At 38.0% G+C, this 25800-nt stretch overlaps 1 protein-coding gene across 1 annotated transcript in view; it reads left to right on the top strand.

Annotated features, from left to right (window-relative positions):
* The first annotated feature begins 216 nt into the window (after positions 1–216).
* LOC136060355 (cytosolic phospholipase A2 epsilon-like) overlaps positions 217–25800 on the top strand; it is a 31731-nt gene continuing 6147 nt past the window's right edge. The window contains exons 1-16 of the mRNA XM_065754795.1: positions 217–312; positions 1571–1678; positions 9885–9957; positions 14087–14223; positions 15194–15325; positions 16820–16860; positions 17321–17363; positions 17887–17944; positions 18432–18598; positions 18716–18802; positions 19918–19955; positions 21079–21226; positions 22058–22194; positions 23601–23823; positions 24190–24304; positions 25328–25465. Coding sequence (XP_065610867.1) covers positions 217–312; positions 1571–1678; positions 9885–9957; positions 14087–14223; positions 15194–15325; positions 16820–16860; positions 17321–17363; positions 17887–17944; positions 18432–18598; positions 18716–18802; positions 19918–19955; positions 21079–21226; positions 22058–22194; positions 23601–23823; positions 24190–24304; positions 25328–25465 — 1741 coding nt within the window. The remainder of the gene's footprint in view (positions 313–1570; positions 1679–9884; positions 9958–14086; positions 14224–15193; positions 15326–16819; positions 16861–17320; positions 17364–17886; positions 17945–18431; positions 18599–18715; positions 18803–19917; positions 19956–21078; positions 21227–22057; positions 22195–23600; positions 23824–24189; positions 24305–25327; positions 25466–25800) is intronic.

Here is a 25800-nt window from a genome sequence, read left to right on the forward strand (position 1 = left end):
TAGCTTCCCAGGCAAAGGAAGGTACCACATCCCTTCCAGCTGTTGTTCTTTCTCTGTAAGAGCCTTCCCCAGTGTAGTCATCTTTGGCACTCTCTCATCTCCAGGATGAGGAGGATGGGAGGGGAGTCCTTTACTTATAGAGATGAGATGGGTGGGGCTTCAGGTCATTTTATAAAATAACTTGTCATTGACTCCTACAGGAATAATCCTACAAACATGTCTCAGGAACTGCTGCCCGTGGAGGTGCCGGAATCACTCAGTTATGTATATCCAGGGAAGACCATGATGCCATCAGGTACCAAAGGACTAGAGGTAAGAAATTTACTTTAAAGATTTGTTTAAGGTCTGATTGAGACGTATTTGACAGAAAACAAAATCCTGCTTTATGATTGTATTTATATACATGAAACTGTACGTACTTACTGACTGATGGGATCAGGCATCGATGTCTCTAAATTAAGAAGTTTTAAGGTGAAAGGTTTACTTCATGACCATCACTGGCAAAGTCCTTCCGCTGCCACTGTAGCCAAATATTTCATCTTTATAGGCAAAATTAAAGAAGACTGACCAGCAAGGGGACAAATAGGAAAAAATGAACATGGAAGGAGACAATGTTTAGAAGAGTGAATTGTCAGATCCAGATTCACTTAAAAAAAAAAAAAAGGAAGTTTTCTATATTTCCCACTTTTTAGGATAAAAAAAAAAAAGTCCAGAATCAAACATTACTGTTGTTAAAAACTAAGTATTTCCATATCAATACCAAAATCTTGATACATTATTATTGAGGTAACAACCTCTTTTTTGTCATTGTTCTTGTATAAAGAACAGAGAGTGGGAATTAAATTTAATATCCATATTCCCATTTTGATCCAAATTGTTTTTGCATTGTCTGAGTCATTTCAAGATTTGCATTTGATTTTGAGTGTATTATATTGTTTATTTTTTCTGTACTCTTGGACTGGATGAAGGCACATCATTCCATGATACAAACAACAATACTTACATCAGTTTTCTAGGAACCATCCCACCTTGGTGTTTTCCTGTCAAGCATTTCAAAACAGGTCACTACATTTCAGAAGCATTTTAGAACTTCTGTTTTCTAAAAAAAAAAAAGAGAGAGAGTAAGAAAAAAATAGGAATGTTGTGTTTCAATTTTTGCAATTGCAGTGTTTCCTGCTTGAGGAGCAAAACAAGAGCAGACATTTGGGGATTTCTTTCATCAAGATTAAATGATTCCTAAGAGGAGGAGAAGGTTGCTGAAAGATCACATTGAAAACAAAACCCAAGCCTTTAGTCATGGAATAAATTTAGGCACTTCTTTGGATTATCTTGTAACTAAAAGGGCTTCTCCTTCATTGACTTTCTGAAACGGTTCCCCCTGCCTAAGATTTGATGCCAGTGTGTGCCGAAACACATGGTGGTCTGTTCATTATGCCGAGCATTGTACCACAATGAGGCATAATCTACAGCTGTTCTAGTTGGAGTTTCAGCATGTGTTACTGAATGTAGGAGTTAACAGTCTATCCTGATAAGACTGTTGTTCTTTTAATGTTATCAATTATTTCTTCAGGGTGAAGAAGGCCCATACTCTTTGGATCCTTATGGTTATTCTGGAGGTGCTGGACCTCAAGGAGGTGAAAGTGAAAGAAGTATTGAACCTGACAAAGGTGATTTCAAGGTATAGTAAATAAGAGGATTTTGAACAAAAGTGGGCTAACAGTTTTGTATTTCCGAAAGGATAGAAGGCTAAGCCAGATAAGCAATGATGGCAGCAATTAGAGTGTTTCAAGGCAAACATCTTAAGATTCATTTTTCGGACAAATTTTTTTGTCTACGATATTTAGAACAGCTCTTCATTTTTCTCTTTTCTGTTAAATTGGAAGTATACGGAATATCTGCGTACTTTTTTATCCTCCACTTATTTGTAAAGGAAATCCACTGTTGTATTTTAAATTCTGCAGTGAAGTTCAAAAATGAAATGATCAAAAGTAAGTGATTTGTTTTCTACAGTGGTTTGTCCGTACAATCTTTAGCTTAGCAGCTTAGGGAAGAGATCTGGAATACTGATCCCTGATTTTGCATGACTTATCAGAGGAAAAAAAAACAACAACAAAAACTGTAATGGAGAATTTTGCCAGAGAAGCAATGCTTGAATGTCCTAAAACTATTTTGATATTTGATCAATAATAGATTTTTTTTTTGTTAGAAATTATTGATTTCAATGAGGATTCTCATTCTACTACTTTGCTGTTTGTGAAATCAGTACAGAAATTGCTTCCTATCTATCAGGATAAGAGAGGTTTAAATGAAGATATAAATCACATGTAGCAATGTTATCCCAAGAGGATCTGATTTTGAGACAGATGGTTTTACAGAAATGTGTGTTATAATTGATTCTGACAAGTTCTACTGAGACAAAATAAAGCTGAAAAAGGAGCTTTATCTGGAAGTTAAAGTAGCATTGTAAATGAGCAGATAGAACAGCCTTGCAATAAGATATATATATATGCATCAAGAAGTTAAAGCAAATTCCCATTCTCATTTCCAGTATTTTCACTTTTTCACACATGCTACACTTCTCAAATTTTGGCTTTACCCAGTGCTAGGATTTGTATTAAATATATATCAATGTAAGACAAAGATTTTTCTGTATTCTGAGAGAATATGTTCTACCAGTCTGGGGTCTTCCATGCTTCTAGTCTTGCAGATATTTAGCTTATAGTCTCTCTTATCTTCAGACAGTAGGGATACTGAAGCTTTGCAACATGCATTAGATGAAGAATTTTTTAGACAGTAAAATATGCTGATAAACAATGGATTGATAAGACTTTAGTACAATACCTTCTACTTAATAAGTGAGAAGGAACTTAAACTCATGAAGAAGGAAAGCTGAAAAATTCGAGCTCCTGGATTATGCTTAAGTATGATAATTACGCAAATGACAGATGGCTTCTGGTCTCCATTTCTTAGTCCCACATAGTGGTATGTTTGTTTTTACATTTTCTACTTAGGATATAAGCTCAGATCAAAAACTTCTCATGGAGGTGAGAGGAGCTGTGACAATAGTGGACCAAAAGAAGCACCTTTTGTGCACCTTCTTTTATACCACTATGCTTCACCTGTGTTTAATAGAAAGATGGTTTTTTCACATTTCAAAATTTATTGCATGTTCTTGTGTCTAGTTACATGATTACAGCTTTTTCTTCTGTGATTAGAATGTAGCCCTCTATCCTGTATTGCCTGCATGATCATCCCTTTGTATGAAGGACACATGCATGCTCTTATCTTCTGCTCAGCCTTTTTCAAATGTAAATGCACTGAAACATCAGAAGATTTGAATGAGAGTTGCCTCCTGCTAAGAGGAATCAGCATGTGTATTTACACCATCATGCTGATTTTTATCTGTGTTAAGAAATATATATTATTCAGGCTTGAAGTGGTACTTTGTTTCATGCAGGCAGAGCCAGGTTTGGTATTGCAGGCATCAGTGCTTAGACTAAAATGTGTAAGGACTGCAGCAGGTATCATATGACAATTAACTTGGAGGAAGATGAGTGAAATAATGGAAGTAAAGATCTGAATACAGAAGAAGGCATGTTCTGAATACAGGAGGAGGCTAAGATACCTCATACTTCAGAACAGTGGTACTACATTTCACTGCTGAGCAAGGACTCCTTCTAGCAGGCTTTGTGTAGCTATGAGAACAGCAGTCCTTTAACGGAAGAGGCATGGGTTAAACTCTCACCTGTGGGCAAAGCAGCTCTGGCTTCTGATGGGTTTTGGAACTGCTACCATGCATGGCAAGGTTAGGAGGAGCTTTTGGCTGCTGCCTCTCATACAGGTGAGATTTTTTCAAGAGAAGCAGCAGCACATACTGCCACTGAGTCTGGAGTGAACCAGGAGCTCAGTCAGGCAGAAGTCCCCACTGCTGAAATGATGTTCTCCAGCATACCTCCCACTTCAAAAACTAAGTTTCACAAATTCAAAGGAAGCCACTTTCCATCAGCTCTTAGCATTGAAATAAACTCTCTTATCCACATTTGACATCAGAAGCATAAAACATCTCTGCATTAAATAGACCTCTGACATCAGTCATACAGAGATATTTCAGAATGTGGTGCATGTCCTGTGGTAATGTCTGTCTTAAGATGAGACCCCACAAATGCCTAACAGCTGTCTGATGTAATCACTCATTTTAAAACTATCAGGAGTAATGTGAGATGAGTCTCAACCTTCTGCTGGTTTTTCTCTCATGTTTATTCTGGTTGGGAAGAGCAACAGACGGCTAAAGGGCTATACCTTTTAAGTGACAGTTTATCTTATTACCCTGGCTAAAATTTTACTTACAGAAATAGTTTTGTATGTGTAGTTGGATTCTCAATGTTTTCAAATGGACCTATTTTTCAAAATCAGAACAAAATATGGTTTGGAAAATCTGCGAATACTAGAAGATGGAGGACAATATTAACAGTACTGAAACAAATGAGAAACTAGAATGAACTTTCAGTCAGATAGTAAATTTCTGCAGAAGTCAGGATCATAGTGCACTGAGTACCCACTCTGTGTTGATCAATATTTGAAATTTTCTTTTTTGGAAACATATTTCCAGCACAGTATTATATGTACACTCTTATTCCTGGAAGTAATTAGGTAGCCTATGATTGTTATTTGTATGAGGAAGCAACGATCTGAAAGATACACAATGATCTGTGGCCTTATCTGTACTTGTCGTGCTGCTGTTGGCATAGGTGAATTTTCCCTGCTGAAATCAGGGTTATCATGGCCATATGCATGAAAAGGGTGTTTCCTTTTGGCTGTGGAAGAGTTTGATTCCATCAACATCCATTCAAGACTTCTCCTAACAATGCCAAAAAGAAGATCTGATAAGAAGTTTTGTTCCTAAAACATGCAACATGCAGCTTGTGAAAGCCGATCCATCAAAGCAGTGATGCCAACAGCTGTCAACTCAGTGGTCCCCAGTACCCTACTCAACCGTCAACCAAGGTACTGCAGCCCCAGTGTTTGTAGGAGGTAAAGGAAGGAAGCAATTTGAGCAGTTGTTTTTTCAGCGTGGAGTATTGGTTCCTCAGGAAGGAGGAAGATCTTCAGGGACATCACCCAGCCCGACAGACAGCTATTCTCAACCCAAGTAGCACACCATCGTGGATTCTCCTGGCATCTCCCATGGCAGTGGAAGATGGACTCCAGCACAATGGCACTTAGCCTGACTGAATGGTGTTCACAGCCTGAAGCATTCCAATCACACCTGTAGAAATACCCTGTAGAAACTCAAGGGTGTGCACTCTTTAAAGAGACCTGATTCACAGATAGATAAAGATAGGCATTTCTTCACATACCCCCAATTCTAGATATACCATCATCAGCAAAGTATTTTAGTTCTTTTCATTTGGACCCTGGCTACCATTTAGTTAAATTGGCACCTGGAGATGAAGGAAGGAGTGCCCTGGTGACTTCCCGTGCATGATTTCATCTCAGCAGAATGCTTCTCCAGGCCAGGAATGCAGTGGGACATTAGTAGAGAAGTTATCTTTGCCAGGAAAGGCTGCTGTGCCAGTAGATGACATAGAAAAAGATGCAGGTATTATTATTGGGTGACTGCAAGAAAAGTGTATGGGTAGAGAGGAAGTTCTTTTTGTGGTATTCATTGAGAGCACTTTTTTTTTCAACTTGACTGTTGACATTTTCCAATTACTGTAAATTTAAGTTTTTTGTCCTCATGTTTTTTGTTTTGTTTTGTTTTGTTTGTTAGTTTGTTTTTTAAATCTCAAGTGATCTTTGCAGGATGACCTGTGGAATAGCATGCAGTGTGGTTGCATATTACCATGGGTAATTGTACCAGAATGTTTTGGCACATAATTTTCTCTACTTCCTCATCACTCTTTTTCATCCACTCCTGAAAGAGGCCACCTCCTCACAAGACCAGATGGCAAACATTCCATATTTCATATAGAATATTAGCAACTAAGCACCAGCTTGCAAGAAAGCTACCACAAGTTAATGAGATAGTATTCATTGTACACACTGAAGATGAATTTCAGGAACTCTGCACTATGTTACTGTACATTTAGAATGGCTTTGGAATAAATACCAATCATCTAAAAAGGGCTATACTCAGTACTGAATATATGTTGACTGCCTCTGGAGGTTCAAGAGCAAATACTCCTCTCTGGAATCAGTGGTATTGGATTTCTACTCTATGTTTTGGACAAGCAAATACCATATTCCACTAACTGATCATACATCTGTATTAAAACAGGCAGCTAAAACTGAAAACGAAAGTATGTGTTGATGTGGAGTTCATTTTACCATAGTTTTTGGAAAATACGAGACTGGAGTAATCTATAAGAAGGTATCATGGAGTGATGATAGTCTGTATCATTGGTACCAAAAGCTCAGAAGATGCTGCTAGCAATGCCCATGCTGGAAGAGTCTCTATTACGTGCAGAAATGTAGAAGCTGAAGAAAGATGTGGACAGAAAAATAAGTAAAAAGCGTTAAGAATAATAACCATCTTCTGGTTTTATGGACTCATTAGGAAGAACGACCATATTAGAGCTCCATAGCCACAGATGATGCAACAGGATGTATTATACTGCTAAAATAGTGCAGTATTAACACCAGAACTTTTTGAGATGGGTGCATGCCACACATACCTACTTGTAAATGCGAGTGTGACCTTAAAGAGGGCTAGGGACACACAAATATGCCAGGAATGCGGACTGCTTGGAATCTGCAGAGAACTCACTACAGAGAAATTTCTGTTTTGAGATTCTTGCTAGACTGAGTGGGAAGAAGTTGGACTGGCAGCAGGAATCTTTCATTTCCACCAGCACAGTAATATGGTGCCAAGTGTCATACCAAGTTATTCTTCCTTTTGAAAAGCAATGGAAAAGTGGAACAAGAGAATATGAGTTCTGCTCTGTGTATGATGGAGCTGCTGTTTGGAGAATTCAAACAAAACGTGATTTCCCTGGGAGCACAGAGAAACCAGCAATGAATGCCCTGCCCTGTTTGTGCACTGGTATCTCTGTGTGCTACATTGCTTGCAGTTGTGTTATAGCATTTGAACATAAAACACACACAAGCACAATTTTGGAAACACTGTGAACTAATGTCAGGGTAACAGAGTAAGAATCAGTGAAACAAGTCATAGACCAGCTACCCTAGTCTTGCTATTATTAAGAAAGGAAGATATTTGGTGATAGCATTTAATGATAGTTGCAGCATGCCTTTCTTTGCTCCAGGACTCAGTTCTGCTTGGTGTCTTTCACCAAAAATCATTGCAAAAAGCACATCAGTGTGTGGAGCATGATGACAGCAGTAACAATTTTATGTAAAAAGGTCATAATAGGTTTTAAATCAATTAAATAACACAATTTATATTCTAACCATAGAATTATAAAAGTTGGAAAGAGCACTAAGATCATGCAGTCCAAAAATCAACCCCATGCTGTAATCACTCAAGACCACATCACTCGGTGTGACATCCACCATTTTCTTTAAAACCTCCATGGTTGATGACTCCACCACCTCCCTGGGCAGCCTATTTTCTTTATGCAGATCTAACTGGTATTTTCTTTGTATAACTAAACCCTAACTCATCATGTTAAAATTGTTAATTAAAATATCACGCCCTCCAGAAAGCAGAACTAATGGGACCTGACAGTCAGGTGATTTCTGTTCTCCTTGGTTTTGGTACTGCAGGGCTGCCACGGGGATGCTATAGGTGCCCTCCAGCTGCAAGGTGCAGGCTAGCTGCTGCTTCTCTCTAGTAGCTGGCACATGGCACCTGCCTCTCCTGCAACATGAGTGCTGCACCCGATTTCTATAGGTTCTATGGTGTTTTGTGAAAATTTAAGGTGTCTATTTGAGAAACCCATGTCTGAGAATTGATTTCCCCATGTTAGATGGGGAAATTTGGCAGGCACACTAGAAAGTCATTACCTGGGAACCAAGGGACAAGTGGTCAGCTGACAGCAACTGATCATCATTAAAAATAAGTAAATAAATAAATCACACTTCCAGAATGTATCTTAGATAAGAATCTCAAATTGCTCTGCAAATATTTAATCCATCAGTTCTTACTCAAAAAAGGGAGCTTCTAGCATAACTGGAACAGATGCATGAGCAGGCAGCACCCTGTACAATCCCTGTACTCTCTTGAGATAAACAGCTGCAGGAATTGCTCCACACTTATGCAGATCCTGCCAAACAATGAGTTTCTGTCTTCCAGGGCATATGCTGGGCTCCAAGGTGCTCAAGCACATTCCTAGCATGTGAGTGTGTTGATCCACCTTTGCTAATTACCCAGCTAAGAAGAAGTGTTAATTAACTGGGTGGAGAGCTGCATTAATACGTCTTTACTGGTTTGGAAATGTGAGCCAGTGTCTTTGCATGGGGGTAACTGTGAGGACATACCACTCCATCAGTTATTACTTGCAAACCTGACAGCTCCTGTTATGCTTTTTCTTCCCTGAGAACACTTGAAATCGAAGGCAGGTAGATTAATGGGGATGGTTTTCATGAGAAGTACTAAAAAAGGCAGAAGATGAGGATTTCTTGAAGCACATAGAGGAGGGCCAGAAGAACTCTTTTTAAGATCTCAGTGTAACTCTTCACCAAAGCATGAAGTGTAAAGGAAGAGAGAACTTTAAACACACGTAGAAAGAGTAATTTATTGTAACAGAAGATAATTGATTGTCTTTCTATCTGAAAATAAAATCCCTTTTGATATGTTCTATAAAAAAAGTTGTTTTTGGCAACAGTACACATATTGTTTTAAGTGAGTTTCTTCCAACTACTCTTTATCTTAGCATCAGTTACCTTAGCATCAGTTTTGTCTACTTGTTTATAGTCACTCTAGGAAGTTTCTGGAGTGCTATAGAAATAGAAGGATACTCCTAAATGAGAGGAAATCAGTTTGTAAAAATAGCAGTTGTCAAACATAGTGGTTTGGAGAGCCTCATTGCAACCATTTGTGCAGGTGGAAATGTTTCTAGGAGTCTGAGGAAATGACCATGTGTTACAGCTGCAGGAAATACTGATTTATTTATTGGCTTTGTTAAGAGTAGACTTTTGCAGATATGATTGAGCCAGAGACAAGTTTTTTGAATAAACCAGGAGGAAATGTCCTTCTTCGGGAGAAGGAAATCACTCTATAATAAATAGGAAGAAGTGCCTGCAGTCACAAAATCTAGATAGACTTGTTTTATAGAAGATTATGACTGAGTTATTCAAAGAAACCAAAAGATGTTAAGCACTTCCCTTCTCTACCTTTTTTGAAGGGAGTGTTAATTTTTTTTTTCTTCCCAAAGACAAACCATACTGACCTCCCTAGGTTTATATCCTCTGGAAATCATTCTTTGCTGTTAGCTTATGTTATACTTGTGATCTAGAAAATCTAGATTATGTAGATTATGACTGATTTTTTGTTTCTTTTTTGTTTGTTTTGGTCTTGTAAAATTATAAGGGGAAAAAAAAGGAAGGGAGAGAAATTGGAGGACAGTTGTTCAATGTTTTTGAAGCAGAAGTCAAAAACACGTATCTGTGTGCAGTATTTAGGGTTTATGCTGTGAAATGATAGCTGTGCTCTACAGAACTCCTCTCAGTGTGAGAAGGGTCTTCTTTAGACCCACCAGGACCACAGTGGGGCAGAGGGTTCTGAACTCTCTGCTCTGACCCACTGCAGCTGTCTTTGCATCATGTTCTTATGCTGTATTGTTGCAGGTTTTCTTCTGCAAAACAGCAAGATAATTTTTCCTGAATGCATTATGATTTTGTAGCACACAAATAGGTTGCTCTTTCATTGTTATTTTTCCTGCTGAAGATTTATTCATACTTCGTTCTCAATCTTTGTTCTCCAGATAGAATCCTCTCCCTGCTACCTGCTGACTGTAAGGGTCATCCGAATGAGGAATCTCCAGCGAGTGGATACATGTAAGTATCTCAATTATTCCTACAAATGTCTTGTTTACTTGAAAGTACTTCAGACATAACTAGACACTGTAAATACAAAAGCGAACATCGGAAAATTCAAGTTGATGACGTCATTAGGATTTATCCAAATAAATAAATTACTTCAGCTGTTTATTAGGGAGTTCCATGGGCTAGAATCTATTTTACCATGCAAGGTTAAACATTTGAAGAAAAATATGTAAATAGTGTGTAAAATAGCTTATTGTTAAAACAAGATAGGTGACATCTAGGGTACCAGCAACCAGTTTTCTTTCATAATGGTAGAGCAATCCTTTGCAAGTGTTTCTAAAATGATTGTTTATTTAAACTATTACAAAGTAGGTCAGACCTTGTTGCTTCCTGCTGTTCTGCTGAATGTTATTCCAGCCCTTTCTTGTTGCAGAATGAATGTGCTTTTGAGGATAAGCACTTTCTCCCAAGGAAAGGAAGGTTTTGACATGTATGGATGAAAAAGATTGTATCTTTACACTCACTAGTAAATTTACATCTTTTCTCATACATTTCTAGAAAGGATGTTTCATGAATTTATGTGAATTTCCATTATTCTTTAAGAAGTTTAGCTCCTAATAAGCAGAAATGAACTGAGAAACTGCTGAGTATGCACTGTTCAGTGTCACTGATCCTTCTTGCTTTGTTTGTCCCACGGTGTCTTCATCCCCTAGCCCTAAGTGTATCTCTGTGTGGCTGGCACATACAAAAATCCTGGTGGAGTAGAGCAGGCAAAAGCCAGCACCAAGCCAAGACTCCCTCTCTAATTCAATTAATAGATCTGTTTGTTCTCTCTCATTAGTCTTTCAGTATCAGTCTCTGGAATGCTGATATGGCTACATGCCCTTACTACTGCTATACCTATCACTGCTACCGTGATAAGCTCCCCATATTTTAAAAATAAGGGATAATTTTGTCATTAGATTGTAAAACACTGGGAAGTGTGACTGACAAGAGCAAATATTTTTGTCGTCATCCCACACCACTCAGTAGCATTTCTGACACAGATAAAATGAACCACAAAAAGAAAACTTTCTAAAATCATTACCAATAGTGACAAATGTCACTATTAATTACTCTGAAAAAAAGCATGTGCAGAAATATTAATTTCTTCTCACTTCTCTAATGCTTATACAACAGTCTTGCATTTGAGAGTTATATGGCAGTGAAGTGACAAGTGCAGGAAAGAAAAAACTCTACTGTGGAATTAACATGCATTGTGCTGATGTGCAATAAGGAGATGTATTAAATACAAAACAGACCGGTTAGCAGTTCTTTTTGTGGCCACTCATGAAAGGGCAGAAGTTAATGTCAGGGTGAGCATGGAAGGGAAACTGTAACACCGCAGTCTTTAGATTCCCCTATTTCAGTATGAATGGCTGCAATTGGCACTGCAGCTTCTTGTACAGGAAGAGCCCGGGAACATATTCTTAAAGATGAATGTCTAGATTTACTGTGCAATACTATTTCCATCTTACCGTGTGGTTGTCATGTTTTTCTGGAAGGTGTATCAGAGGACTTCCTGTGTCACAGCTCTGAGAGAGATTTAACTACCATATCTCAGGTCATATCATTGAGTCACACTCTCTGCATTTGCACCTTCCTCCCTGCCTTTGGCTGTGGCACTTGTGTGATGATGCAATAAAACAGAAAAGTTTCATCAGACTCATCTACACTCTTCTGCATGTCAAGTGTCAAGATAGAATTACAAATAACCAGGTTGCAGAAAGAAGTTGTGCAAGTAGAATTGAAGTAATATTTTGAATTAAATACACAGCTGAATAATATGCCTGCACCCACTCATATAATTAAGGACTGTTTGATATGCTTTGTATCTCAAAGCACAGTTAATATGAAAGGATGATGAATCACATCAGTAGAATGGAGTACTTTGTATGCTAAGACTAAGTAGGCACTGATCTCCATTAATGAACAGAAAGTCATACAGAATTGCATTTTAAAATTAGCATCATTGTTTCTAGGGTATCTAAGCATGATTTTTGTCAATTTCATATTTCTTTTAAGAATTATGTGTGCAGAATTTCTGAGATAAGAATCCCAAAAATAAAATTACAAACAGTAATACAGAAACAAATAAATGCTCATAAAAGTCTCTGCTAGGAATATATTTACTAGATACACCATGGGTTAGGTTGTTTCTTCAACACAATTTTGTTTTATTTTGTTTTGTTTTATTTTGTTTTATTTTATTTTATTTTATTTTATTTTATTTTATTTTATTTTATTTTATTTTATTTTATTTTATTTTATTTTATTTTATTTTATTTTATTTTATTTTATTTTATTTTATTTTTAATGTGAATAAAGCCTATTGTTTTTTATTTCTGACTCTTGGAAAAAGCTAATCTTTTCCAGATGAAACTTTCTCAGAGTACCCAGACCAAGACAGACACAGTTCTTGAAAACGTGCACACTAAATAATAGAATTTGGCAGATAGACCTTATAGCTAATTTTTAAATCAACTCTGTTTATAAATGGAAAAAAAAAATCCCAAAAACTAAAACCCAAGCAACTTCCTTTACTTGAAAAAGATGCGTATGAGACATTTTGTTCCACCTTCAGAGATGGATGAATATGTATAAGCAAGGTAAAACATAGAAGGCATCCAGGTTGACCAGGTTAAATTGACATGACCCCTCTGGAGAGACATTTAGGATAAACAGCCAGTGTTTTCAATTTTAGCAGTCAGTCTCCTAGCAACTTGTGAATAGGCAACAACTATGTTTCAGTGGTGCTCTTTTGTCTATTAATGATGCTCTTGATGCTGCTTATTGTTCATCTATATCTATGGGAAATGTGAAGACCTGAGTACATCTTCCAGAGCTTAATGCAAAATTGGTAGGCGAATAAGGAGAGCAGACAATGAAGAGATGCGGTATTCAAACAATATTTCTGAAGTGAAAAGTTACATCATTGGGAATAACTTTTCCCGTAGTCATCAGTCTGCGAAGCCCATCACACCGTGCTGTCTGGGTGGGAGAAACAGATGCTATTGGATTAAATAGTATCTGTTGCTTCTACCTGTGGGCTTGAACAGAGAGCAAGAAGATAGCCCACTGTAAGCCGTTTTCTTCACTCTGGAATTCTGTTCTTTAACAAAGAGAAGAAACCTGAATGCTGGAAGTAGGATTTCATCTTAGCTAACAGAGTCAGAAAGAAAGTAGAGGGAAGGAGGCAGAGAGAAAAGTGGTGGGGATGTAGGAGTGGGGGAGAACAGAAGACAGTGCTCCAGACAAGGACAGTCAAGCCACTGACAGAACCTTACATATATGTTCATATATGTATGTAAACATATTATGTACACCTACATACTACTATTATAAATGCTACACACATTATTATAGATATTACAAATATGAAATATACATATATACCTCGATATATTACTTCAAGATGAAATATTGAAGCTGCGTAAGACCTGAAGAGGTTGCAGCCAGGCGAGTTTTTGCTTTTCTCCATAAGCAGATGTGCAAGCTCTGTTCCCCTGACATACCTGCAGAGTCCTTCCTATTGCTTAAGGGTACTCTCAATTTACTGTTACCACCACTTGTCCTCTTACCTAAGGCTGCCTATTCTCAGAATTAAGTACTTCTTGCATTACATAGTATCTGCTCATTTTACTATTAAGAGCTGTCTGTGTGACAGAAAGTTTTTCAGTGCTGAAAGCCTCCTTCAGTATTTTGTATAGCCTACATGAAGAAACATTACATTCCTTTGGCACACAGTACATCTAATGTTTAGCTGGAGGCATTTGAAATGTGCTTTAGTTTAGGTAACTTGGAGAAATGGGATGGAATATCTTTTGCTAACTGGAAACTCTTACCCTCTTTTATACACCACACCGTTGTCATACAAAACCCACATAAGAAAGAATAGAAAACATCTATTGTTTTAGGTCATCTTATAATCTCTGTGCTTTTTTCCTCTCATAAAATATATTTTAAAAATTGCATTACCTCAGGCATTTCTGCCCGTAAATAAATCACACTTGCTTTAAGTACCATACAGTCACGTTTTCAGTTTCATGCAGTACTGGTTACTTTGTCAGATTAACAATGCTTTATTTCTTTCCCTGTTCAGTAAGCCAGGCTGATTGCTATGTGTCACTGTGGTTGCCTACGGCATCAACAGAAAAGTGTCGCACCAAAACAGTAAGAAACTCCAACGACCCAGTGTGGAATGAAACTTTCTACTTTAGGATCCAGAGTAAAGTCAAGGTAAGGTGCCAAATCTGTCTGCCTGGAGATGTCTGTTTGATGGGTCCTATCCCCTGAACTGTCCCAGGAGTTCAGTATAGAGAGAGAGTATATGATAAGAGACTGTTAAAAATGTTAACTTCTTGTGGCTGAAATCATTCCATTATTCTGTTAAATTGCTAATAGAGCCATAGCTACAAAGTCCAGAGTTCTGTCCTAATTGAAAATCTTAGACCTTAATTAAACACCAGTAATTCTGTGGTGTTTGTTGGAAAGAGGTCACAAAATTCAGATTTCTTGTAGAACTCCATCTTCACATGACCTTTCCTTGCAGCTCAGCTGTTTTAACGTGAAGGGAAACAAGCTTTGGTGTACCAGGAAACTCATGTGCCGTTGAACAATGAGGAAGTGCAGCAGCAGATAGCACCCACTTCTGGTGTGCTTCACTAGTATCTTCTCAGCAAAGCAGATTAACAATCCTTTTGTGTACCCTGGAAGCATGTTGGAAGCATATATTCTTTGTATTTTGTGCCAATCTACAGAAGTGTCAATCTACAGAAGTGCCAATCTACAAAAACTGTCTCTTTCAGTAGTACAACATGACAAAATGGCTTTGTTCAAGAGTGTTTAATTTAAGATGGTTCCTGTCTGGCTGGTTTTCATCATGAAATATGGCCCAGTGTTACTGGAGGGTCAGATATTTGAGTTCTTTACTCAGGTTTTAGGGAAAGTTACTGGTTAGAACAAAGTAGATAGAGGCTTCCAGAGGTGAAGAAGCTGCCATGTAAGTATGGACAGTGTATTACTCATGTTGTAACAGTCAAGCTGCACAGGGGAAGAAACCATTTCAAAATTACTGTACATTTCTCCCAAGTGAGATGACACTTAATTCTTAAACTTTTCTACTTGCACAAATCCCCAGTACTCCTTCTCTACATCCAGTGTTGCCCAGACTTTAGAAACTCTAAAACCCCTCTCCTTACCTTTCTAGAATGTGCTGGAGCTGACAGTGTATGATGAAGATTTTGCTACACCTGATGACCATCTCCTCTGTGTACTCTTTGATACTGCTAAACTTCCAATTGAGAAAACAGTGCTCCTATATTTCAAGCCCAGCTCAACGGTGAGCTCTGTGAGACTGGTGTTTGTAAGATCTGGCAGGATGGGGGGCAGAGGGCACAGATACCTGAATTTCCAAGCCTTATCCATAAATTACATTACATTACATAAATTGTAATGTTTCAGTTTCCTGGTCTATGTATTGCACTGCTTTGTCCTTCTCCCATGTGTCTGGCAAAGTCTATTGAAACCCTCTATTATAACTTCCATGATGTCCTTTTTGGCTACAGCTACTTGACTGCCAGAAGTCAGCATTAGCTGGTATCCCTATCATAGTATCCTTGTTTTATTTCCTGGGATTGAACCTGGGAACTGTTGTTCCAGTTTGCTTCTTTGTCATAAGCTTTGTGACTCCAATAAGTTTAAAACTCAGCAACCAAGATACTAATGGGGATTTGCAGAACAATTCTGAAATTTTTGCATGAGTGTTCTAAATCCACGATAAAACACTTATCCCAATAACTGGTATGTTATTTTCCATTCAAAATATAAATATAGACAAAAACTGTGGTCATAAGTCTGGGTTGGAAAGCCTAAGCCCCTCATGGTGATGTTTTTATAAATGATTAAAGAGAGTAGGTATGAAACAGTGCAGTATGCGGGTCAGGGACCTAACTGAGCTATCTCTGAGCCATACTAAGACTCTACAGTTGCCACAGAGTGAATGGTCTGTAAAGCCATCGTTTTTTTTTCCCATGTAATTCATAGCCACTGCCCTCCGCCCCATGGGTTTTAACAACTGCTATGCTGAAGCTATGCCAGGAAGGAAAGCTGAAGTAGCCTCTGTTTGTGTCCCAGCAATGTCCTCTGCAGTGCACTACAAATGGTATCTCAGCTGGTGCTAAGCCAACTGACAATTGTTTAGGGATTAGTGCTGTTTCCAGGCTATGAATGACTGATTTACCTCATCTGTAAAATGGGAAAAAGATGCTTTATTTCCTTTGAGATCTATGGATGAGATCACAGAAATATCTTGTCACTTCTTGCAACCATGGGCAAATTGTTTCTGGTACCTGAACTAGGTCACTCACAAATAGCTCATAAATATCAGCACTGTCTTGCAGGGAGTTGCATAACTCTGAATTACTCAATAATATCAGTCTTTGTTTACTGTGTTAAAAGTGATGAGTGGAAAATACCTTTAACTTCCAGTATAATAGCAAGGACAATTTATCACTGAAATATAGAGCCAGGAATAGGTAAGAGGGAAAGGCAGAATTCAGATAGCAGAGCAAGTTGCAAATTGTCTTACTCTTCACAGTAAGAGACATAAACACAGATCATTTTGACATACCTTGTAGAAGGAAGTGTAGAAGGCGAGGAAGGAGTCATGAAACTATCTGATTTTGAATGGTTGTTTCTGACATTTCAGACTGGTATCTTTATCACAGGCTGTACGTTGCAACCAATTACTTCAATATTGCATACTTGTTACCTGGTTTTAGATAATGGAGGAAGCATCACACTACTTTGTTTCATTTCCTGTTCTTGTTTTCAGGCCAAGGAGGAACTAGAGGTTGAGTTCAAACTGGAGACTTCGTAAGTGATAATGACGATTCTTTAAAAAATGCAGTTGTGCTTATTTGCTAAAACACAGAAACAGCACTAGATTCCACACTTATATTTGCAAACCAGCAAGTACATAGGGCTGTCCTTCCCTACAGTGTTTTAGTAAGTTCCTGGTGGAATCTGTATGCTCTGTGTTACAGTGACAGCAAAACTTTTACTGCCTAAGAATACATTCCATTTTAATCATGACTTGCACTGCAAAAAAAAAAAAAAAAAAAAAAAAAGTAGTCACGATGTGTATCATTCAGCTTTGGTGTTGGGACAAATGTCCTCGAAGCAGTGCCCAGTCTGTTCAGTCATGGGAAGGAGCTCCTTGTGTAGCTGCTAGTGTCCCTCTCACACTCACCCTTCTAAAGGGGCAACATCATGGACAAAGATAGGTGGGCATTTGTTTGATCTAAAAAGTCATGTTTCTCTTTTTATATTGAAGGTCTGGTCCTTATGAAAGTATTGCTACAAATGGAGTCTTAGTGGTATGTGTCTATTTCTTAAGAAATTATCTGTAATTATTTTCTTAATACAGAGGGATAGGAAAGCCTGGGGGTTAGCATAACTGTGAGCTATTAGATAGCCAGTATGCTATTCTTTCTTTCTCCTTTCCTATTAAGGTAATTTGAGAATTGAATATTTTATTTCCCTGATCATTGATGAATGAATAATGGTATCCAGTTATTTCCTGTCTGTCCTGCATTTCAAGCCACACACTCTTTCCCCCTGTTTTCCTCTGGTAGCAGAACTCCTTCAAAAACATACTGCTGTTTATAAAAGCACAGTCATATATAGCCTGCAAAGCCACTTGTTGATAACCTAACTAGCTCTTTCCCACCTAGGGAGATGAGCCAGGCCTGGTGGGTAAGCTCAGCACTAAATAAGCATAATTACATTGTGTGAAACTGACGTGAATGCCATAAAAACCCCCAAAACACCGTTAATAACAATGCTTATTCAGAAAATGTATGATCTTTCCCACCTATTCTTGTCCTCTGTCTTCTACAGTGTCGTGAACTTTGTTGCTTGGAAGTGGAAGTGAATGAGAAACAGCAGAAAAAGTCTAGTAAGTTTATTGCTTTGGTATCTAACAACTACATACCTACCAGTGAGGGGATGCTTCTTTCATATAACATAGTGAATAGCGCCAGGTGAAACAAACAGTATTTGCATTATTCAGTGCAATTAGCACCAGCAAATTCATTACATTGTTATAGATTTCAATGATTGCACCCTGTAATCCCCTAGGTGTATGCCAACAAGACCTATTAGAATTGTATCAAAGTTGATATCTCGCTGTTAGAAACAGGAAGAATATATAGAGTCCTTTTTTGAAGAGTCACAGCTTTGCTCTTTTTTCTTTGCTACTTGCACTCCTTTCAGAGTGCTTTTTGTTAGAAAGTGTTGTGGTCCAAACTGTCCAACTGTGGTATCTGCATTCCACCTTTAATTAAGGCAGCACAATTTTCCATTTTAATCATATTGACATTTCTCATATGCTTTGTTCTATGTGTTTTTTTTTTTTTTTTTTTTTTTTTTTTTTTTTTTTTAAGAGAAAGAACTTTCCCTTACGGTGAAAGGTTCCTTTGAAGGGACGCAGGATATCATGCTGGGCCCAGATGGAGTGGTCAGCCCATCAGGTCCCACCAAGTTCCACTATATCAAGTATGCTGAGCCAACACTGGATGTCATGTTGCCAAAGAAGAGGCGCTACCACCCTGTATGTTGGAAATGGCCTTAATGTTAAAATGACCATAAATTGCACTCTAGAAGGTGGGAGGAGGTGGAGAGGGTAAATCCATGACTGTTTTTGTCCTAAAGCATGTTGTTTTCCCAGTGGACCTGCAGGTTCAGAACAGAAACAGGATCCCCAGTGCTAATGCTGAATTCACTGCCTATGGGAATGAAAACGACTATTGCAGAGGTGAGCACAACTTCCAGCCTTGAGGAACGAAATGTCATTCCTTCTGCAAACTCCTGTAATGTGTCCCATAGGAGTCCCTATAAATGGCTGCCAAGAGGATGAGAAATATTCTGAAATTTTCTTAAACCTCAATCTAACAAGAGTTCTGTTTCTCTGGCTGTTTTCCCCATAGAAGCAGGTTGTCCCTCCATTTGTCTCCATTATGTGCCAGTAGCAGATAGAGTTATTTTCAAGGATACTGGGAAAAAAAAAAAAAAAAAGTGATGATTTCTTCACTACAACTCTCCGTGTTCATGGATCTCTCTTCTGCATAATGTCCAAAGAAAAATTTCCCTTTGAACACAAGCTATGGAAAAGTCAATGTATCTGCCTGCAGTAAATTATTTCCTTTAAATAACTGTATATAGAATGTATTAAAAATTTTAATCAGTATATGTATTTTATATGATGTGATAAGAATATTACTTAAAGTAGATATAGTTGTATAACATTTGATGAAATTAATTGAAGAAAACTAATAAGTAGCAGAAAAAGAAATAGATCTTTGTTGTAAAGTGTTGTGTTACTGCGAAGAAACACCTACAGATGTTCAGGGAAAACTCATGCAAAGAAGTGGGAGAACTTCAGATTTCAGAGTCACTAAAGCAACCTCCTAGAATAGAGGATCCTTTGTCATTTAAATAACAATATGAAGGTTGCAATGATAATTTTAAGGCCGGGTTACACTTGAGAAATAATGATTGCAGAATTAAAATCTCTTCACTGCAGGACTGTGGGCAGGATGTCAAACATCTGTTGCATGTCAGAGCATAAAGAATGGGAAGTGCAAAAAGTTCATGAATAACCCAGGATATCGAACCTACTTCAGTAGTCTCATCATCCTTTGTATGAAGTTTGTTAACGTGGCCTGGAAGCATTTGAGATCTGTGGGTGGGATTATTCCACTGAGGATTGATGAATGGTCTTGAAAATACATGCAGAAATCTCAGATGTTTGACTTTTTCATTGCCAGAACTTGCTGAAGTCTCAGTCAAGCTCTGACTCCATGAGAGAAAGGGGAAAAAGAAACTTAAAAACAATACGTTTTTATTTTCACTTTTATCTTTGATTTTCAGGAGAAAAGATTTGACTTGAATGTGAAAGCAGAAAGATGGTAAGGGGTCTTCTATTTCTAAAGGTTTAAGCTATTGATTTTTACATCGTTTAAACCACATGGAAAGGACATAAGCAGACATATTCAGTCTGAAAAACAAAATGTGCTTTTAGTAAGATGTAAAACACATGTGCAGTATATTATATATAGTTAGGCTTAGAATTTGACTTCCATCAATGGATGTTGATTAACATGTATTTATTTTAACTTTTTTTTTTACTTTGACCACAGAACATTTTTTTAAATTAATTTTGGGCTCTGAAATTTAGAAAAAGAATAAAGTTGATCTAAAAAAAAATAAACAATCAACAAGATAGAAAATAGAAGACCAAAAATTGAACTTCATCAGAGATCATGAATAAAAATATGTTATAAGCTTCTTTATCTTAACTGTCAATATTCGGTAATGAAAAAACTTATATTCTCTTAAATCCAGTTACACTGTACATTGAGTAGAAACTAAGGTAGAGGGTTCAGCTACTGATTTGACTTCTATAGACATGTTCATTATACCCAGCAGGATACATAGTGATATTTCATGTTACCCATAACCATATGTAACACACACCACTGGGCAAGCAGATCTTTTCCTTTTTGTGCCTAACTAGGAAGTAAAAGAGGAAAACGAATTTAGTTCTGAATTCAGACCTTTTTCTCCGCAGCGATGCTCACCGCTAGAGGGGGATATGTTCCCGCTGGAGTTCCTCACGGGAGGGCATTTCCTTCTTGATGGAAATGCCAATATTTGAAAATTTGAAGTTATTCTTAGATTTGGAATGAGAAAACATACCTTGGAATTCCTTGTGGAAGGGGATATGAAATAAATCATTTTAGAACATTTGAATAGGTTTTTGAATTTTGTAATTCTTTTAGTTTTAGAATATATGTGTATTTCAATTTAAAATGCTGTATATTATTTCCAAATTAGTTATTACTAATGGGATATAATGCCAGTGATTAAGCATACTAATTTTAGTATGTTTTTCTTACTTTTAAAAATAGAATATTCTCATGTTCCTATCACGTTGCATCAACCTGTTTGAAGGGAAGGGTAGATTATCCTTGGTCTATCTATGTATATGGGTTTGTTTATATGTAAAATATGTGCCTGTGTTTATCTTAGTAACTGTTCATGCAACCAAGACCTGGACATGCGTTTTGGGTTTGACTTATGTTCGGATGAGAGGGTTTTCCTGGGCAAAAGAAAGAAGTATGTAGCAAGTGCCCTGAAAAGTGTTTTTCACCTACAAGAGGATCTACAGGATCATGAAGTACGTGTGTGTGTGGTGGGGGTAGTTCTTAAATTTATAGCACCTTTGTGTACTCTTCTAGAGGGTAGGACAGCAAAATGGACCATGTGTCTTTTGTGTGTTTTTGCCTTAAGTTTTGTTATTTCAAGAAAACAGTAGTTGCAGCAGATTTATCCTACTTGAAATTTGCAGTTTCTCAGACTTAAGGTGTATTCATCTCTTCTATCATAGTCAATAGCTATCTTGATTCAGAAATACTATGTGCATATTAAATACATTAAATAGCAACGATTACTTCCAGTGTTTAAATGTCACAATTTCTGGAAAGCTTAGGATGAAATTCTCAACTGAATACATGTTACAATGTCTTTCCTTTATTGCAACTTTGAAATTCTGCAACATAAATATCCTATGTTTTAAAGTAACTTCATTATACTGATGAATAACAAGGTTCATAAGTGTTGTTCATCAACACTAGATGCATTTCTTCCTGGGGCTGGCATGCAGGCTTTTAAAAAGCAGTGGTGGATTTATGATACAGAACAGAGTGGCAAGGGAAGGGGTGGTATGGGGAAAATACGTTGTTGCCGTCAAAGGAAGTTTTTTTCTTTTCTCCTGTGCCCTCATTTGCACTAAAATAGATACAGACAGGAACCAAGGTTTGGATTAATCTCTAAATACATGTTTATCCAAAGGGAGGCAGAATTAGCAGTCACTGCTGTTTCAGAGCCTCTGCTTCCAGAATGGGATTCAGGCTTTTAGATGAGGACCAGTCTGGGAGCAGTGGCCAGACCCCATGGCAATCCATTGAGTGCCATCAGTGTGAGTGTCCCTTTCTCCTCTGTCCAACAGGTCCCTGTTGTGGCTATCATCACGACAGGTGGTGGACTAAAGTCAATGACAGGGCTATATGGCAGTCTCATGGGACTCAAGAAATTAAATCTCCTGGATTGCGTAACCTACATCAGCGGGCTGTCTGGCACCACATGGTAAGGCCAGTTCATGCAGGAGGGTGAACAAGGCTTTTAGAGGGTGATGCTCCTACATGGAGTTGCCATCACAGGGTTGCTGATTGCTATCAAGTAGGAACCTGGCACTGGAAGTCATTACCTTCTCAAAAATACAGTAATTCAGACTTATGTTAAAGCAATTTTTAGGCCCTCTCCTTTTGAAATTGAGCTTGAAAAACTAGATTGGCTAAAGACAGGTGGATTTTTTCTGTGAATGGCCTTCTCAATTACAGACCATTAAACATTTGCTTGATTTTGTGCACAATTTTGAATTATCAGGTCTTTACTGTACTTTTGAAATGAGCCTTTACAGCAGTTAAATATGCATATGACAATTATACATACTTGCCCCATACTTGTCAAAATGCTTTCTAAGAAAGTTTTTACTTCGGATGTAAGACTTCCCTTAACATCTCTCTTGATCCTGTTTCCACTGATGTCTCTTGCTCCCAGTTTCTTGGACAGACTGCTTTCTGTCTTCCCAGTATCTGGTGGTCCCATGTACTGGGTGTTGGTTGAATAAGATATTGGCATTAATACAGGCCCCTCAACACAAGAAAGACATCGAGCTGTAGGATTGGGTTCAGAGGAGGGCCACAGAGATGATCAGAGGGCTGGAAAACCTTGCCTATGAGGACAAGATGAGAGGGCTGGGGCTCTTCAACCTAGAGAAAAAAAGGATCCTGAGGGACCTTATAGCGGCCTTCCAGTACCTAAAGGTGGCCTACAGGAAAGCTGGAGCGCGGTGTTCTATAAGGGCATGTAGTGACAGGACAAGGGGGAATGGCTTTAAACTGGAAGATATTTAGACCAGATGTTAGGAAGAAATTCTTTACTGTGAGGGTGATGAGACATTGGAACAAGTTGCCTAGTGAGGTTGTTAATGCCCCCTCCCGGTAAGCACTGAGCAACCTGATCTAGTGGGAGGTGTCCCTGCCTATAGCAGGGAGATTGGAACTAGGTGATCTTAAAGGTCTCTTCCAATCCAAATCATTCTATGGTTCTATGATTAAAATAAAACATAGTGATATTGTAAGAATAACAATAAGTGATACAAAAAGAAGAGACAGTAGCTAATGTGAACTGTTTAATGATTCCATAAAATGAGTAAAATATATGTAGATTCAGTCTATTTCTTCAAGTTTATACATGGTGATCTTATTGCTTATAGTGCTGCAAATCTGTTTTAAAAAATAGTAGTAATAAAAAAGGCCAAGAACTGTAATTATGTAGTATTCATTCAGCTGAATGGAGCACCAAAAAAAAAAAAAAAAAGTACAAACCAAAATGTATCCCTTAATGCAGACCTCTGTCCCCAAAAGCAGAAAATTTGAAGACTTCTTTTGCTCCTTTTAATTTCTTCTGTCTGTCTTATCTTTCTCCAGGACCATGGCAAACTTATACAGGGATGCCTACTGGTCACAGAAGGACCTCGAATCACATATTAGTGAAGCCCAGAAACAAGCAACCAAATGCAAGATGGGCTGCTTCTCTATGGATCGCATGAAGTATTACAATAAGCAGCTGTGTCAGCGGAAAGAAGAGGGATACAGGACATCATTTATTGATCTTTGGGGGCTTATGATTGAATACTTACTAAATGATGGGGTATAATGCGTATTCTTTTTCTTAGATAAATGCTTTTACTATTATTCTTACTTCTACTGAATAGAGGGAACATTTACCTGTTAGTTCAGAGAACATACCTCCAAATAGAGTGAAATTCTCCATGTCAGTATATGCTCAGACATTTTTATTGTCAGTAATCTCCAATGTCAGTAGAAACTGTATGTCAATAGAATAGGCTGTGAATGCAGCCTAATTTGTCAAGTGCCATTAGATTCTAGCTAGCCTTTAGATAAAATCAGATGTGTTCTCAGGCAGTTTACCTGAAGTGCAGATTACACATACAGAAAGAGTTTGAGATGCGTTGTTTGCACCTTTTCTCACATAGCAGTTTTTCTCCAAAACCAGAAAGACCCCCACAGACTTTCAGATCAACGAGAAGCACTGTGTGATGGCCAGAACCCATTGCCCATCTATGTGTCAGTCTGCGTCCGGGACAACTACAGTACTCAGGATTTCAAAGGTAAGGGCAATATTTCAGATCCTGTGGTGCTAAAACTGGCAACTGGATTCCTGTGATTTGATTTGCTCTTCTCTGCTTTGTAGTCCTGGTCTGTTTGCTGTTTTATAGAGAAAAATCCATTACCTCAATGCAATTTTAATGCAAGAGCTATTAGAGATCAGATATTTCACTGTTTCAGATATTCAGAATAAAAATCCTGCCAGAAAAGCCATTTTGAAAATATTAGGTGGACCATCTGGAGTAAAAGAGTATTGAATTTGTCTGAGAATCAAAGATTACTTTTTGCCAATGTCCATATCTTAAATGCTTCATTTTTAAAATGTCAAGAAAGACCTCATAGTTATGATTAAGACTGGAAAAGTGTCTGACCTATTCTCAACTGAATCTTCTTCTTTGCTCGTTGTTTTGATTAATTTTTTTTACAAGCAGAAGAAGCTAGATTGGGAGGAGGAAAATAAATTCAGATCAAATTTTTAAGACTGAGCTGACTAAAAAATCAATCACGAATAAAAAGACTAATACTATCTTCCTTAGTACCTTACACAGGGGGTATAACTTGCCACTTACAACAAACTCATTCCTCTTATGCTGAGTACCTATATTTGAACGTACCTGAATCATTCAAGGGAAAGAAATGCATTCTATAATCTGTGTTGGTAACAGTAGAAGTACTTCCACCTAGAGGTGATGAATGCAAAGGCAGAGTGAAACCCAGTGCCTGCTGGATGTGCATGGTGCAACACATGGGGTGTTAAGGGCTGGAGCCTTGCCATACTCACTATGTACACTCTGTCCTGATGCCACCATCACTGGGCAGACTGCTCCTACCTCCCTGTGATTAAGGAAACCCCATTGCCACCATGTCTGAGCTCAACTGCCTGGCTCTGCAGGTTGTTGTTTACCAGTTAGGCTTTGCAAAGGCAGCACAACAAACAGAAGTCAGACTGGTTTATGCCCTAGCAGCTCCATAACCAGCTGAAAGCCTGAGAGAGCTCAAAGTGTCCTTTTGTGTTGGCATTGCAGAGTGGGTGGAGTTCACCCCCTACGAGGTGGGACTGCTGAAGTATGGTGCATTCATCCCTGCTGAGAATTTTGGAAGCAAGTTCTTCATGGGACGCATGTTAAAAAAACTGCCTGAATCCCGGATCTGCTACCTGCAAGGTGAAGTGTTGCACTGTTCTGGCACTTCAGGGAGATGCGGGGCAATGCTCTTAGAGGCATGTGGACATTTCTGGTCAGAACTACTGATTGCTGCTACGATATCACCTACTGCAATGGAGGTGCATTATAGTTTAACCAAAAGCTTACAGTAAGAAATCCCTCACATTTTTTCAGTTTCTTATCACTGTCTTGGTATACTTAAACTTTCTGAAATTCCATCTCACAGATGAAATACATAAATCTTCTACCATTTTAAGGAATATTTCCCACTTTTTTTCTACGTTTCTGATTCTTTTCTGAATGCACTCCAGTTTACAAACATCTTGATGCTGCAG

Source organism: Cyrtonyx montezumae, unplaced genomic scaffold (genome assembly GCF_038088225.1).
Source record: "Cyrtonyx montezumae isolate F1298 unplaced genomic scaffold, pur_monq_1.0 scaffold_10, whole genome shotgun sequence".
NCBI classification, from domain to species: Eukaryota; Metazoa; Chordata; class Aves; order Galliformes; family Odontophoridae; genus Cyrtonyx; species Cyrtonyx montezumae.